The sequence below is a fragment of the Cololabis saira genome, chromosome 12 (genome assembly GCF_033807715.1).
Source record: "Cololabis saira isolate AMF1-May2022 chromosome 12, fColSai1.1, whole genome shotgun sequence".
Lineage (NCBI taxonomy): Eukaryota > Metazoa > Chordata > Actinopteri > Beloniformes > Belonidae > Cololabis > Cololabis saira.
The window spans coordinates 19,247,557-19,266,345 of NC_084598.1; the positions used below are offsets into that span (position 1 = coordinate 19,247,557).

Sequence of the window (18,789 nt, forward strand, 5' to 3'; positions counted from 1 at the left end):
TGTTAGCTAAGGCAGAACCAGTGAGACCTACACAGTACCTACCCTGGTGAAACTCAAATAGAGCGAAAGCGTCAGAGACCCTGGTTGCCAGGGCCCACTTTCAAAACTGAAGTGTATGCAGAGGACATGCATGAACACACATGCACACACATGCACACACATGCAGACACATGCACACGCATGCACACACATGCACACGCATGCACACGCATGCATATGCATCATTTTATTTGATCCAGAGCAGGACAGATGCAGGACAATCTCTGTTGTAACTCATTGAGTGGATACAGATGTTCAGGGACAAATCCACACACTACTACACTATGTAAACGTATAGATGCAAAAGGAGACTCTGCCAATGAAAATCGTAAACATTTTGCTATCTTATGCAGAACAACATTAGTCTGTCTGACGCAGATAAACATAATCCTCTTCTGCTCAACAGTGACTTCTGATGGGGTCATGCCCCATGGGTCCCTAATGCCAAAACGCCACCAAAACAGTAAAAAGAGAAATGCAGGCAGGATGAAAAAAAGTGCATCATGACCACACATTTCTAACCATAAATTATCCGGAAAGTTACCTGATCTGTTAACACAAATTCTTTCAGACATTGTCTGAATGTCAAACTGGGAAACAAGCATGGTAAGGTTCAGTCCAAACTATTTTAATTTTTGTGTTAGAAAGTCTCACAGCTGTGAAAAAGACTTCACTGAAGAGAAGTGATGAGCAAAAGATGACTGTTGCAGAAGAAGATCAGTTTTTACTGATGCTGAAGCTGCCATTTGCTTGCCGTGTGCAGATGAAATGCAGTGAGTGGGGGAGATTTGTACCCTTGATGTGACATGGTTATTAAAAAATGAACAGTTCATACCAGCTTTTAAAAGCTTAATAGGACATGGGCTCAAGAGGATTATCCAGCAGCTGCTGGAGGCTATAGAGGAACGTCGAAATTAACCTTTGCATGTGAAAGAAATGCATCAATCAGCAGCGTAACGGGCACATTACCATTCAATTTCATCTCATCTACTGGAAGCCAGGAATTAAGGCTAATTCCATAAAGTAATTTGTTTAATTTAATTTCATCTTCTAAGAGACTGTCTTTTGCTGCATTGCAGAATGTTGCTCTGTTAAACACTCACAAGCAGAAGTGGATGTGATGCTATCAAAAATAGATTAAGTTCAAATGTGAAGCTTTCCATTAAAAGGGAACAAGGACAGGATATCGATTAAGGTTTTTTTTGGAATACTTCAAACTAAAGTTGTTGTTTTTTAGACACATCCCTACAGCTTTTAAAGGTATTAAGAGGGTAAATAGTCGGCAGTGGTGCTTACAAAATGTTCTTAATTGGTTGATCATCAACAAATGTGGCCAGCTCTATTTCAGTCATTTCAGTTTGAGCCCTCTGAGGGCATTTAGGGACAAAGTAAGTTCAATGCAAGTTCAGTTAAATGCAGTTCAATTCAGTAATAGGACTACTATATTCAAGTGAAATCCAATTTATTATTCCTACCTCCTTCCTTTCTTTTTTAGTTTATTTTCCAAAATTCAGGCTTTATTCATTTAAATCTGTTGTTATTTGTTAAAGACCCAAGGGTGTGAAGTGGGCTTGAAGTGGTCTCTGGAGCTAAATGAAAACAAATTTGACACTTAATGCTATAATTTTAATTGACTGTAGCAGTGAACACGATCCAAGTTTAGATTGGATAAAAAACTAAATTCTGTCTTCTGAGTGAAGATGAACTAATCGAAGGCGAAAAACCGAGGAACTGTTGATGCTCGAACAGCCTGAGCACTGAAACAAATTGGACACTCTTTTCAGAATAATTCTCTCATTATGCAGGATGATGATGATCAACATCAGCAAGTTGTTGAGTGAAGACATCAACTGAAAAGACATTTGGAGGCTGCTGGGGAAACACATGAATTTCAACCAGGCGACAGAAGCTCAAGTGCTTGTCTGAGCATTAGTGCTACATTTTTGCTTGACAGTTTTTTTGTTGTTTGCTTTTTTAGGAAAATTATTCACTGTCTAGGGTTTGATTTTAGTTTGGAAAAATCCATCTGGAACTGGCTTTTCTTTCATTTTAGAGTCTTGCAACAGTGACAACATTTGCAGAGAATATTCAGCTCTTACACAAAGTAACCTCTAAAACAATATGAGTGCCTGCATTTTTTTCTACAGATGTAACCTGTTCATAAATGTACATTACCAATTCTCGAAAAGTTGGTATGTCAAATAAAATGTAAATTTAACAGAATTCAACGATTTACAAATCTAATAATGTCATGCTACGGTTTGTTTTGGTGTTCTTTGTCTGTCTGCATCTCATCTGCCTCACCGTGCTGTGGAGCTTCCTCCTCGAGTTCAATTTAGTAGCACTATCACCTGTGTATCCACCTGAGTTCTGCACAACACAACTGATGCTCCCAACCCGATTTATAAGGCAAGAAATCCCACATATTAAACCTGACAGGGCACACATGTGAAGTGAAAACCATTTCAGGGGACTACCTCTTGAAGCTCATCAAGAAGATGCAGAGTGTGTGCAAAGCAGTAATCACAGCAAAAGGTGGCTAATTTGAAGAAACTAGAATATAAGGCGTATTTTCAGTTGTTTTACACTTTTTTGTTAAGTACATATTTCCAAATGTGTTAATTCATAGTTTTGCTGCCTTCAGTATGCATCTACAATGTCAATAGTCATGAAAAGAAAGGAAACGTATATATATATATATATATATATATATATATATATATATATATATATATATATATATATATATATATATATATATATATATATATATACACACATAATAACAATTAATAACACGTTAACTTAACGTCCTCTTAACGTCCTCTTAACACCGACAATTTTTTTAACGCGTGATTAACGCGCAGGATAAAAAAAATGTAAAAAAGCGCATTCTATAAGTTCTGGCCGTCGACGGTACCCGTAGCTTGAGGAAAAGTCTGGTGAACTGAAAGATGGAGAATGAAAAGGGACTTTTGAACGGCTAGTTAACTTTCAAAAAGATGCCCAGATGCTTCGCTGGACAAGACTAAAGTTATTTGCATCTACTGTCGATTTGAAATGAATTACCACCCAAGTACGTCGAGTCTCACTTGCATCCAAACACGACCGATGCAGAGAGCGCAGCATATGTTTGTGATGCATATGATTCATTGTTTTACATTGAGCTGCTTAAAAAAACAAGGAATCTTAAGTTAGTCTTTAAAAGTGTAAAGTTGGGGACTACATTGTGTTTGTATTTATGAAGGAATGTTACATTCAGGTCAAAAGCTTTTTTTGTGGAAAGTTCAATAAACATTGGCATAAAGCAGCATATTTGCCCTTCCTCATGTTGTTAACAGTATTAAAAACATTTTAAAAAATGTGTGAATAAATGTGCGATTAATATGCGATTAATCGCGAGTTAACTATGGACAACATGCGATTAATCGCGATTAAAAAAATTAATCGTTTGACAGCCCTAATATATATATATATACAGTATAACCACCATAATATGATAGGACCCCTGGGAATTATTTCAGGCAGGCAATCTCAGCAGTGTGTGCACCTGCTTATTTACCATCATGTTCATCCCAATTACTCAATTTCTTCTTTGACCTACTTAAGGAACAAGTAGCATGTGTTCGGAGGTCTCAACTACCAAACTCGTTGTCAATCCCTGTGGGCTCCGATTCGAATGGGTGAGTGGGGTGGGGGGGCTACAGAGTTAAAGTGTTCCAAACTGCATGAGTTGTCTGACTGACACACGTATATGTATGTATACATACATACATATACATATATATATATATATATATATATATATATATATATATATATATATATATATATATATATATATATATATATATATATATATATATATATATATATATATATATATATATATGTGACCGGGTCACAGGGGCAGCAGTCTCAACAGAGATGCCCAGACTTCTTTCACCCCAGACACTTCCTCCAGCTCTTCCGAGGGGAGTCCGAGACGTTCCCAGGCCAGCCGAGAGACAGCGTGTCATGGGTCTTCCCCGGGGTCTCCTCCCGGAGGGACATGCCTGGAACACCTCCCTAGGTAGGAGGGACATGCCTGGAACACCTCCCTAGGGAGGCGTCCAGGAGGCTTCCGATACAGATGCCCAAGCCACCTCAGCTGACTCCTCTCAATGTGAAGGAGCAGCGGCTCGACTCCGAGCTCCTCCCGGGTGACCGAACTCCCCACCCTATCTCTAAGGGAGTGTCCAGCCACCCTGCGGAGGTCACTACCCAAAGTTCATGACCATAGGTGAGGGTAGGTGCGTAGATTGACCGGTAAATCGAGAGCTTCGCCTTTCGACTCAGCTCTTTCTTCACCACGACGGTCCGGTACATCGAACACATAACTGCGGACGCTGCACCGATCCGTCTGTCAGTCTCACGCTCCATCTTTCCCTCACTCGTGAACAAGATCCCGAGATGCGTGAACTCCTCCACCTGAGGCAGGACTTCCCCACCCACCCGAAGAAGGCACACTGTGGTGACCCACATATACGGTGAGAGACATTCACCCGGGTACCGTGCCTTTAAGGTCTCGGGGGAAGAGTGATCGGGGGGCTACTTCCGTTTCCGGATGGTGCGTTGTTGTTATGAGTCCGATCATGCATCTGTAATGTTGAGATGTGGGAGCATGCAGTAAAGTAAACTCAAACGCACCAGAGTGTCTCGTCTCGCTGATTTCCACCCCACAACACCACCCTTTCCCTGTGGAGAACCATGGCCTCAGTTTTGGAGGTGCTGATTTTCATCCCTGCCACGTCGCACTCGGCCTCAAACCGCCCCAGCACATGCTAAAGGTCCCGGTCCGATGAAGCCAACAAGACAACATCATCTGCAAAAAGCAGAGACGAAGTCCTGAGGTTCCCAAACCGGATCCCCTCCGGCCCCTGGCTACGCCAAGAAATCCTGTCCATAAAAATTATGAACAGAACCGGTGACAAAGGGCAGCTCTGCCGAAGTTCAACATGCACCGGGAACAAGTCTGACTTACTGCTGGCAATGCAAACCAAATTTCTGCCTCCGATCATATAGAGACCGGACAACCCTTAATAGAGGGTGCCGCCTGAGAGCCTGAAGATCACAATCATCCAGTTTTGACCTTTGGCCTTGCACACAGAGAGTTCTCCTGAGTCTCTGAGTGTCCCCCCTAATGAACCAGGTCTTGCTCAAAGTTTCTTCCCTCCTTAAGGGGAGTTTTTCTTGCCACTGTTTGGCTTAAGGTTTTTCTCTCACTGGGGGAGTTTTTACCTGCCATTGTTTATGTTTATACTGCTACTACTACTACTACTACTACTACTACTACTACTACTGTCATTTAGCAGACGCTTTTATCCAAAGAGACTTACATCTGAGAGAACACAAGCAAGAAATCACATAGGAGGGTACAGCATGGATAAGTGCTGGTCAGACTGCTGAAAGTCCAGCTGGACACAGGTGCTGCCATGCCAGTGCTAAAATTAAAAAAATGTATGTTTTTTTGTGTTTCCTTGCCACCCAACACAACAGTGCTTTTATACAAGAAGAATATGTTTTAAAAGACACCATCATGCGATCATCTTGTCATAAGTGCATAAAGCTTTCTCCGTGCAGAGTCATGCAAAGAGCTGAGCAAATCTTTTAACTAATTCTGATGATCAGAGAAGTTAACTAGATGCCCCTTAAAGAGCTGAGTCTTTAGCTTGTTCTTAAAAGTAGGTACGGACCCTGCAGATCAGACAGAGTTTGGTAGGTCATTTCAGGAACAATAGAGGAAAAGAGTCTAACTACTGATTTATGTTTATGTTAATGTAATAATTGCTTGGGGTCATGTTCTGGCTCTCTGGAAAGCAGCTAGAGACAACTTGTGTTGTAACGGATGCTATATAAGTAAAATTGAATTTAATTGAATTTTTGATATATCATACACAAAAGATAGTGGGACCTTTGCAAGTTTGCTTTGACAAACATCTTTATGAAATTGTTCCACAATTTTTTGACACAGTTTGCCACAAATTGATGAACCATTGGCCATCTTGACATCTTAGAGGAGCTGCCTATCTGAAATGCTTCTTTTGCACCCAGTCATGTTGTTGCTGTCAAATACTTTTCCAGTCCTTTTGGTTTGAGCCAATTTCTTTTCTAGCCATTTGTTGCCCTGTTCTCACCGTGTTGCTGCCATCAAATTTAAAATAAGCTAATATTTTCTGTGAAATGGCAAAATGTTTCAGTTTCAGCACCAGATCTTTTGTTTATGTTCTATTGGTGATAAAATATAGGTTCATGAGATTAGCAAATCATTGGATTGTTTTTATTTACATTTGACATATCTTGCCTCTTTGGAATTGAAGTTGTATCATTCCAAAAAGTCTTGAATCAATTTAACTAATGATTGGGGATAAAGAACGGGGAGAAGAAATAATTTAGCGCTTTTTAATTTGTATGCATTATATTACACATTTTAATACAATACATTTATTTTACTACCTTTGTTTTATGTGCAAACAATGCATATACAGTAGACCTAACTATGTAAAAAAAAATGGGCCAGTCTTAGTTTGGTAGTTTGAGTGAAGAAACAGCAACATGCTGATGATGTTTTCACAAGCTGCAATCACCATAATTATGTTGTCATAGATGACCAAATGTTTGATGTCCAAGTTGGGAAACAGTTATTGTGTAACTGAAAACAAATCTTTTTAACAGTTAATTTCTTAAAAATGCTGCACTTTTATCATTTCTCTCACACACAGTGTCAGAACATTTTGTAGGCCCGTAAACGCTTCATGCAACTACAAAAATAAAATCTCTGAAACCTTTTTTAAATGCGTGCTCTTATAAATTATATTTGATTCAACCTCTTCGGTCTGTGTGGTTCTACTTCATACTGAAACTTGATAAGTAAAGCAACATTTAACAATATTGTGGTCAATTAAATCTATTTACCCGTTTGCCACTTTAATAACAATGTGTCCTAAAGACAGCAGCTTGTGTGAAATGTAAAACGATGACAGACAAACTGCTATCTTTGTGAATTTATAAGAGGTATTATGGATTCTTCAAACCCCTTTTAGTAAAAGTCCACTTTCTCCTAATTTTCCAGTGTTCAAAACCCTGCATAGCTACAATGTTTCCCCTTCATTTCCTTGCTGGAATAAAACTATAAACCAACTAAATTAAAAACATTTTCATTGGATATACCGGCTTACGCAATGTATCTATGTATTCTTTGGTCCAAATCCAATCTCGATTGAGACAGAAGTGAGCTCAAACATCTGCACCATAATGATAACAGCGCAATGGACAACATCTGGCTTTCAGAGCTGAAGCCATTACAGAAGTAAAAAAAATTGCAGTTCATCCAATGACCACTAGGAACTTGCTCCAAGAGCCTACTGACCCCTTTGTTAAAATGTTCAACTTTATAGCAAAAACAAACATATTTACAACCTGACGCAAAAAAATATTCTGGATCTCGAAAGCAAGATTTTCATGACATTCATGACAACTTTTTAGGGGGTGAAACTTAATGTAAATCATCAAATCTTAATCATCCAAACCACAAATGTATGCATTATTAGGGGCCTGGTGTTTCGATTGACCGTCTGTGTCTTTGGTGTAAAGTTCCGAGCTTTTGCTTGAGATAACTAAAAAAAAAAAAATCAAACTTAACTTTTGCGCTGTGAATTATACTTTCACAACCTGGATACTTTCACAACATTTCCAAGCGTACTAACTGAATCACTCTAAGCACACTGTTGCATTCGGTCACTTAGGCCACTAGACTTGCTGGTCCTCAGGCCACCGCGGGTGGCCGAGAGTTGTGGGCAGCAGGCTGAGCCACAGTCCCAGCGGAGCTCAGCTAGTCCTCCTTGCAGCTTTGGCCGCGCTCATTTTGGCTGAAATTTAGAAGCATCATCTGAAATGATGATGTTTGGATAGATTTGATTTGAATGACTGCAAGGTGGCAATAATAAACATTGCAGGTTTGCATAAGCTAAGCCATCCAAGCTGTACTAGCTAACTGGTGATAACTGAGTTAGTGGGGGTTGTCCAATTTACAGACCTGCCTATTCCATCCATTTGGAATTTTTCACATTACTTTCAGTCAAAATATTATTAACAGTCTAAAAATAATGAAACATGTGAACAGATTTTTTTTTCTTATTTTATGGATTATGAATATCACTATTGAGTGGTATTCATATTCTCGCCTGAAAATAGATGGGATAGGCTCTAGCAGACCCCCGTGACCCTGCAAAGGATAAAGCGGGTATAGATAATGGATGGATGGATGGAATACCACTATTAATGTAATTTTGGTGAGGAAAAAGAGTATTTTGTCTTATTTTACTACTACACCAGACTAGGTTGCTATGAACAAGCTTTGTGAGACAAAGTTCAAGGAAGAAGGGATTAAACCACACTGTATTTCATAATCTCTCTTCTAAGATGATTTGTAGGAAGAGATGATGTAGCTCAGTAGAGAGATTAGGGGAGAGTTCTATCACTATTCACTCTTCACTTATTATTCAGATTCAGCTCTGCTTGCAAATATTTTTGAAATGTTGAGTAACGAAACAACAGTTGAGACTCATATAGTTCAGATCCTAAGGTTTGACTTGAGTGGGCTCAAGGTGCAGCTCATTTTTTACATTCTACCATAAAACTTGGGGATAATTCATGGGCATGGGTATATTTTTTTCTTTCTTTTAAAGTCAGTTTCATATAATTGTTTTCCTTGTAGTTTGAGTGTGCATGTTTGTTTTACACATTTGTGTCTGTGTGACCCTATGATAAACGAGTGACCTCTAGGGTGTATCCCACCTTGTAGTTAATCAATAGTTCAGGCTCCAGAATCCCTGGAGTCTGGAGCAACTTTTTCTTAATAAAATTGGTCAGTCGTTAAATGTGGTGTGTCAGAAATGTCAACACTTTATTGCATCCTAACAATTGGGTTTAATGTCCGATTCTGATACACTCCTCCATCGGAACCTGAAGCTAGAAAGCTTTCCATAGCCATCATCCATTCATCCATTTTCTTATAACCACTTCCCCCTGTTCAGGTTCATGGTGGCCTAGAGCCTGCCTATATCCCAATTTTCCCAGAGCAATAGGATGGGTACAACTAGCCAAAACTAGAAACCGTCTTGCTGCGGCAGCATTGCAAATCATTGACATTACCAACAATACCAACTTCCCCCAGTTGAGAATACACTGAGTGAAATTACAGGGGGGCAGCAATATACAAATCCTTTAAATGGCTTTAAGAGAGAAGCTTTACATAATGCAGCACTCTGAAACGACATAATACTTAATGTACAACCCATAAAGGTTTTTGTCCATTGTAACATAATTACAAAAGAACTGACAAACATGCACTATGAGTCTGTGGGATACACTGCATGGTGCTGATGAGCATTAGAAATAACACAATAGGAAAACTGTGGAATTCTTCTCACTTGTGTCCAAATATGATGAAGCTTCCTAAATTTCTACCTTTGTAAAATTGCTTGGTTTCTAAGAATGACCAATGAAAAAAGAATGACCAGTGACAATTCTGTATGAAAGTGCAGGAACTAAATGCTTTCATTTCCTTTATCCACCAGTACTTAACAGCTGTGACCCTTGGACTGATCAAGTGCCATGTGAATTTGCTGCGTATCTATTCAGATGTGTCACGTGACCCTCTCTCATTGAAGTTATAATGGTAGACACTCCATTAATGTATAGGCGATCAGGCAAATTCATTTAGATGATTTGACAACATCTGGCAAGCGGATTAAGTCCTTCTCAGTGGTCTGGCTAATGACAGTAAAATACATATAGCCTACTAACTTTAATAGGATAGATCAACGTTTACTTATTTACTTGGGCAAAGTTAACAGAATCTCCCTTTCAGCATATTTAAAGCTTAAGAGTTTTCACAGTTAATCTCACTTAAAAGCCAGTCAATTACCTGCACGAGACCATAATATTATACTTTTGTGTAAATTGATGAAATCAAATACAGAATCTTGAGATGTTTTGGGAGAACCTCGTTACCTTTTACAGCAGTGAAGCTGACACCTGTGGCTTCACATTTATTTAATAATAATCTGATATTGACATTCTCCACAGTTGCATGCATAAAAGGTTTCTCTCCATACACGGTAGTATACACTTTTCTTAGATTTTAGTTCACCACACACCAACTAAAACTGCAGCTACCGATTTAAAAATACCTGAACTAGCCAGGTAAAAGCTAACCTTTTTTTCCCAGGACACCAAAAAACTGATAAAGGACAAGAAAAAAGTTTCAGTAAAGTCGGAGCACAAAGTACAGTACTCCTACAACCACCAACATATGTGCAATAATATATGAGAAAATAATTCCTTACTTCATGTTCATTCTTAAATATTACTCATGGAAACACACATCTACAACTTAACCATGATTACATTGTGAAAAGTGCCATCTAAGATATAGGTGTGTGCATGTCTGACCACACTCCGACTCTAACCCTAAACCCACAACAAATACGCACAAACAACATAGCTGCACACTTGCTCAATTATAAAATGGGAGATACACCCCCTGGGTTTTATTCTTTGTTTTTTCTTTTTTTTTACATGAATGACTCTGAGAATGAAGGGCTTATTTCTATAAAACAATTGCTCCATTACAATGCTGGAAACCTCCATGTAGTTCCTTGGCTGAGAACAGTCGAGTCACATCAGCACAAAAATGCTTATTGAATTGTAATTTGTCCAACATCCATCTGAAATTATACTCTAAATGTTCAGTTGGCCCTGTTTTTATTGTTTACTAACACACAAAAAGGTAAATGCCAGGAAAAACCTTTCTGTCTGCCCCTTGGAAGTGACATAATCTTTCTTAACTTTACCAACAGTCACATCCCCTTCAGCACCCACACTGATGATGAACACACAAACAGAGGCCCACACACACTGCCACGCACTGCCACAGGCTCCGCTGTCACTGATCAGTGGCAGGTTAGGCCACTCACCCTGGCTGTTGGGTCCTCCTTCTCCCTCTTCACAGTCCGTCATGTTGTTCAGCATCCCCTCTTCCCCTCAGCAGGCTGCGCAGGTTGGGCAGGCTGCTGATCTAGTTGATAAGAAACAACTCTGACTGGAGCCAAAGCTAAGATTCATAAGCTTCACTTATGTGTCTCACAGCATCTTTCTTCCTGCCTGTTGTTGCTGTGTTTTGGGGGGAAAAGCAGTGCAGAAAGAAAAGCTGTATTTTGTACTTTCCTTAACCTCTCTGTTCTGCGATTCCCTCCGTCTCTCATCAGGTGGAGTGGAGAGAGACTGTGTGCAGCTGCAGGGGAGAGTGGATGCTGGTGCTCAGTGACTCTCACATGCACACTCTCTACATGCCACTTGCCCCCCAGTCAGTTTAAGCCTGATGACTACATTCATCATGTATTCAGAAGGTATTATCCCTCCGTCCTCCCTCCCTGTTTCTCCCCCTCACGCACTGCCACCAACATCCATCTCATCATGAGAGATGGATGGAGAGGGATTGAGAGACAAAGCGATGCACATCGGATATAAGCGTACTGCCTCTTGACATATAGCATCTCTTTTGATGTTCTCTTCAGACAGAAAACAAGATTACATTTCATTACTGTCCATTCATCCCCCTTTTGTTATATTTCCTTTTCTACATTCCTCCTTAATGCTTTTTTTGCATGGCCATGACCCATTATCTTTGGGAGAGCTGGAGGCTGCACTTTTGTAACTCTGAGTCAAACTCTCACTGTTACCACATTTACTCTCAGAGTGTGTGGACACATTTTAGTCTCCTGCAGTGTGTAGGATCAACCTTTTCCCCTTTTTTGTGTGTGAATGAATTAAAAAAAAAATATGTGGCATGCAGGGGGGATGTCCCAGGATGTCCCAGCATCTCAAGCTTTCCCCAGAGCTGAAATATTTGTGTTTCTATTTATTTGGGATGAAAGGGGGAGACAGGGAGGCCTGGGGTGCTTACTTTATGTGCAGACTTTTTTAAATAAATGCAGAACTCAAACCTCCAACCCTCTTTTGGACATTTTAGAAATGGATCTGAACAGATGAGGCAGGAGTTTGATTCTGACTCAGAAGTGGAGGATCCCTGTTTATTTTTACTATCAACTTTCCATAATTCCAGACACATTATAAATGGACATTGCATTGCCTGCGTTGTTTAGCATCCATGCATCACAGGCTGTGTTTACTTGTTTTTTTTTATGTCCATACATTACACAGGTTGCAGCCTCTGGACTTTGACAAGAGTTTGATAGAACGAAGAATATATTGTTGCCATTATCTTCTGCATAGTCTAACCTTGTTCCATATTTCAGATAGAGGCAACTTGTACCTTCTTTTCACTGCCTCCACATTCTTAAAGATGGCGTCAACATTATTTTTGGTGGAGGCTGGTGCTTGGTAAAATGCTTGTGGCCAGTGGCTTTCTTACTAAAAGAAATTGTGCAATTTCAAGAATGCTGTTAACTAGACAGGTTTGGTGCTCTGTATTTCTGACCAGGAGTCAGGCATTTTAATGAAATTCAAGTTCATAGGCAAGTGTCTTTACTTCCTTTGGCGTTAAGCTAAAATATATTTCAGTCGACTGACCCAGGTTGCTTTGTAGCTCTGCGGAAAATATCTGCCTATAACTTTTGCCATCTGTCTAATCCTGGCAGATCTTTTTGCAGTATCTACTGAGGGTCCTGAATGGTATATTAAAATCCTTGGCAGTATTGCTTATACTTCTCAGGTTCTTCACCTGTCCGCCATAATGTGAGCTGGTGTCTTCCCTGTGTCTTTTCTTGCTTGACTATTTTGAATCTCTCATCCTCTAAAAAAAAGCAAAGAAAAAAAAGGTTAACAAGTTCCCAAATGTATGTTCAATGATATTAAAAATAGTCAACAAACCCCCACCAACATTAGGACACATTTGTAAACTGAAAAGTTGTTACAGGCTTGTCTAGTCAAGAGGACGGTCCATTTTGTATGAACATTTTGTAGCAGCACTATTTAGTGACCTGGATATGAATGATATGTCAACTTACCCCCTGATCCAACTCAGTAAAAGCAAGGGTGCAAGCTTTAGAGGACCACTCCTCATCTCTGATCCCTAAGAATCAGAAGTGTCAAATTGCCTCCCTGCCCATGTTTTAGCTGTCGCCTTGCATCAACACGCGTGATTCTAATTAACGGTCATCATTAGCTTGTCATCAAGCCCTGCACAACTCTGTTGATGACACGGCTACTTGTATCATGGTGTGTTTAAGCAGGGTAAGATCTCAAACATGCAGGACAGAGGGGCCCGAGGACCGGAATTGAAAACCCCTGATCTAGACTATTACAAGTAATAAGCTCAAAAAGCACTTGTCTAAATTATTGAAAGGACTCAAACCACCAGTGATTATTCATTTATTTGTTTTAAACATGTGGAGAATGCAATATTGGGTCTGGAAACTTGTCTTCCTAGCCACTTTTCACATTTCAACACTCTTTATCAAACTTCTTTTTTGTTCTACCACTTGTTTTCCTAGCTTCTTGGAGTATTTAAAAATTTTTTTTTTTTACAGTATTCTAAATGGTTATCAGTATTTCTAACATCTGCTAGCTTAAGCAGAGCTGCTAGTCCAAACTCTGCTTCTTCTGTGGTCGTCATCCTTATGGCGTGTGCTTGACGTGATACGTGTATGTTTAACCTCCTAAGATCTGGCATACATGTGAAGGTCTATGTCCATGTCATCATATTTCTTAATAGGGGCCCAAAGCAACAAGAAAAAAAAATCCACCAGGTCTTAGGAGGTTAATCAATATAGTGTTTTTGGATCTTTGGCTCATTGAACTGAAAGCATGGATAGCAAAGATAGTAAAGGCCCATTAGTTGGTCCAGGCCAACTCTGCACAGCTATCTCTATTAGCAGCCCACTGGTTCACCTGAACAGCCGGAAAAATGGATAACAGTATTGTTGGAGTGGAGATCAAAACAGAAGTGAAACAGAAATTGAATTATTATTATTATTTCTATTATTATTATTATTATTATTATTATGATTATTATTATTATTATTATTATTATTGTTATTATTATTGTTATTATTATTATTATTATTATTATTATTATTACTACTACTATTATATTATTATACTATTTTTATTAATAAAGTATCTATTCGGGATAATAGAAAATGGATGGATGGATGGATGGATGGATGGATGGATGGATGGATGGATGGATGGATGGATGATGGATGGATGCATGGATGGATGGATGGATGGATGGATGGATGGATGGATGATGGATGGATGGATGGATGGATGATGGATGGATGGATGGATGGATGGATGGATGGATGGATGGATGGATGGATGGATGGATGGATGATGGATGGATGGATGGATGGATGGATGGATGGATGGATGGATGGATGGATGGATGGATGGATGATGGATGGATGGATGGATGGATGGATGGATGGATGGATGGATGGATGGATGGATGGATGGATGGATGCATGGATGGATGGATGGATGGATGGATGGATGGATGGATGCATGGATGGATGGATGGATGGATGGATGGATGGATGGATGGATGGATGCATGGATGCATGGATGGATGGATGGATGGATGGATGGATGGATGGATGGATGGATGGATGGATGGATGGATGGATGGATGGATGCATGGATGGATGGATGGATGCATGGATGGATGGATGGATGGATGGATGGATGGGTGGATGGATGGATGGATGGATGGATGGATGGATGGATGGATGGATGGATGGATGGATGGATGGATGGATGGATGGGTATACCTGGGTTTTGGGCTCTTTGCTGTTGGGCTTGTCTGGTGGCTCCTGGTTGAGGGGTTCCCTCTCTCCGGTCCCCCCCCACCCCCCGCTGCCCCTTTGGCTCTGGGGAACCGCTTTCATTGGGACGGGTGCCGGCCCGCCGGCGTCGACGGTCGGGGTGGCCCCATCTCTCCAGGCAGGCTGGCCTCTCGCCTGGCCTGGAGGTTGTGGACCTCCTGGCCAGGGTGGCCGGTGCTCGGCATCACCGTGGACTTCCTGGTTGCCTCCTCCCGCAGTCATGGGGTCTCCGCCCGAGGCTTCCCTCTGTCGCCGCTGGGAGGGGGCGGAGAGGGGGGCCTCGCTGGCGGGGGGTTATATATATATATATATATATATATATATATATATATATATATATATATATATATATATAAATATATATATATATATATTTATATATATATATAAATATATATATATATATATATTTTTTTTTTTTTTTTTTTTTTTTTTTTTTTTTTCACAATCAGGGGACGTCACAAGGTGCTTCACAAAAGAACAAATGTACTACTCACTAAGGTTAAATGTAAATATATAATAAAGTTTTCATACATGTTGGCAATGATGACACTGGATGTCACTAAAATGAGCCTTAGGTAAAACTTTTTTGAGGATTTGACTTTCAATTTATCTCAGCTAATGTGGAGATTACAAGAATGAGTCTTGTTTGTTGTATCTTATCAGCCATCTGGTCCTTATTCAGACTTTTTCTCCGAATTCTCTGAGTCTTTTATTTTTTTCTTCTTACCTAGTGCTGAGTAAAAATAAAACATTTGAAGAGTTTCAGATCACTTCATAGTATGGAAATAGCACTAGAGAACACAAACAGTGATTTCCTCATGGCCTTATACCATGGGTGTCCAGTTCCAGTCCTCCAGACCCACTGTCCTGCATGTTTAGGATGTTTCCCTGCTTCCACAGCCAGATAAAAATGACTGTGTCATTAACAGACTTCTGGAGACCTTTATGACAAGCTGATGAGTATCCATTAATTTGAATCAGGTGTGCTGGCAGCGAAACATCTAGAACATACAGAACTTGAGGACTGGAATTGGACACCCCTGCCTTAGACAGGGGATTTGTATCTGTACTTGTCCTGTTAGATGTCCATACTGCAATTGATACAGTTGATTACAATATTCAATTAGAATGTTATTGGAATTAATGGAACTCTAAGGATAAACTTAAATACAATAAGTATTTATGTTTAAGTGATATATTTATTCCAGTTGGTTCATATGATTAGGGAGTCTTCCAAGATCCTACTAGAGCTGGTCATGATATCAAAGTCAAAGTCAAGGTCAAGTTTATTTCTTTAGCACATGCTGTACAGGCTAAAACCAATTTTAAAACCTGGATAACCTATGATTGGAATGCATTGGACTTGTCTTCTTATCTGTGTTAAATACCTTGAGGTGGCTTTTGCTATTAATTGGCACTGTATAAATAAGGGAGAAAGTTAAATGGAAAATAACGTAGTGATAAGAAACAATGTATAGTAAGAAAACTAAGACAGAAAACTAAGACAGAGATAAACAACACATTATTTTGTGAGTTTTAAGAAACAAAACGAATTCACAATAATTCAGAATATTGTTCAGTAATACAGAAAAATACACTCACAGATCCTGACAATGAACAGTCATGAAATGTGAGGGCAAAAGGAGTCTGACCTGATCTTAACACACCACATACTACTCTAACAGCATGTATTAGGTTTGTTAAAATTGAGAACATAATGTGCAGTATTCGAGAAGTACCTGGATGGTTTTCCATTTCCAGGAAAATAACTAACCAGTGTACCTCACATTCTACATCCCATAATGCAATGCACGTCTGTAGCAGGGACTGGTTAAGGCAATCACATGACTGGCAATCCCACAGAACTGTTGTTTATGTGTTACCGTCATACACTACAAACTACTAACTAACGACCAGCATGCACTACATGCTATGTACTACTTTGTTTGTGGAGTCTGTAGTATTCAGTTTCAAAAATGGTAGGCTATAAGAGTTTTGAACTAAAACACAAAGTAAAGTAAACCAGCTAACGTGAAACAAGAAAACAATAGCAAAAGTAAGGCAACAAACAAAACCATACAGGAGAATAAAAACAAAATGCAAGACACCCTAGATCAGAACTCAAAATCCATAAAAGTAGTTATTTAAATGCATCATTGTTGATGTTCTGAATTCAGAAATAAGTAAGTTGACAGTAGATCCTGCAAATAGTCAAGTTAGAAATTTCCATGTCAACACATGGAAATAAGCTTAAACCACGAGGCTTAAGTTGAAGACTGGGTCTAAGAGTGGGTCTACATCGGTGCACGCTGGCAGCCTGACAGCAGTCAACACACTATTTATTTAGCAGCCTGACTTGCATAGCAAAATGAATATTTATTTTAATCACCATCAAACCTCATCAATATTTATCATACCATCTTCTAAGGGACAGATGTACAAAACTAGTTATGACTACACAAGAAACTGCTAGAATACAGATGAAAGAACAAAAGGAGGGAGAATTAAGAACCCATGGGAGGAAAGCACATTTATTAGAATATCTATCTCTTCACCATGGTTGTCCCGTGCAGTAGAGTGAGAAACATTTAGCTCGACTTCTGTTTCTATGATTCTTTTAAACAACTCCTTTCTCCCCTTTGTGTTTTTTCCTGTCTACCCCTGAAGCTCTTCCCCCTTCACCGCCATTTCCATGTGTCCATCACTATTAAAGTCGTAGTATTTCACTGATCCATCACAGGCCAGTTGTGTCTCAACGCCTCTCTTTCTCTCTCTCTCTCTCTCTCTCTCTCTCTCTCTCTCTCTCTCTCTCTCTCTCTCTCTCTCTCTCTCTCTCTCTCTCTCTCTCTTTTCTTACTTTGCAGATGGTGCCATCCATCTTCATTAAATATAATTGATTGTGATCCAAAACTCACATGGAGACAACTCACTCCCACTTTCTGGTTTCAGGAATCCAAAACAGCCGCTGCTCTGGATTCTTTCGATTTATCCTCAGCCTTGCTCAATTTCTGACGTACACACCTGGTTATCATCAGTCATTACTCACCCGTTATAACGTTGCAGAAATGCCCACCTTGTGTCAATTCAAAGGTTTAACGTGTCTGTAGACAGCTTTGGGAAAATCTTTCAGGCCTAACTCTTCAAATTGTCAACAAAAACGGGACATATTACAATGTGAATGAAAGCATGTGACAAATTTCACAACTGTGTGTATATACATGTGTAATCCTGCAATCCTGAACAGAAATGAAGCAGGTACAGACAATGAATGGATGGCTTTGCTATCAAATCGCTCTACACTGTAAGTTGATGTGGCTTGCACAGACATCCAGTGTGCGTGTGGCCTGACTCACTTTTCTGCTGCATTTTCAGTGAGAGTGGGCTGTTGGCGGGGCTTTGATTGGCAGAGAGCCTGAGAGTCATCTTCATCTGGGCCAAGCGGCTTTAGCTTTAAACCCATGGGCACTTCTCTCCCTGTACGCCCGCCTGCCTGCCTGCTGCTGCTGCTGCTGCTGCAGCTGCTACTCATGGGGTCTTGGATATCAGAGTTGTTAAAATCAGTCATACCTATGTCAGTATGAAAGGAAACCAAATAAATATAGTGTGCACATGAACCTTAATAGAGAAAAAGCCCGCAGCCACAGGTACATGTATGCAGGCAGAAACATCCTGGAGTGAACTTCCCGATGGCCTAATCCAGCGGATTAAGGTCATGGAACGTTGGTTTGAAATGCACTTGTTCTTTTCCTTTTTTTGTTTTCCCTTGTCTGCATATATATTAATGGTTAGTACCAAATTTGGCAAAAACCTGAAAGACACACACACACACACACACACACACACACACACACACACA

General features: G+C 39.9%; 1 protein-coding gene across 1 annotated transcript in view; it reads right to left on the bottom strand.

The window, feature by feature from the left end:
• slc12a5b (solute carrier family 12 member 5b) overlaps nt 1-11,444 on the bottom strand; it is a 40,894-nt gene extending 29,450 nt beyond the window's left edge. The window contains exon 1 of the mRNA XM_061735876.1: nt 11,058-11,444. Coding sequence (XP_061591860.1) covers nt 11,058-11,112 — 55 coding nt within the window. The 5' untranslated portion in view covers nt 11,113-11,444. The remainder of the gene's footprint in view (nt 1-11,057) is intronic.
• Nucleotides 11,445-18,789: the final 7,345 nt, after the last annotated feature.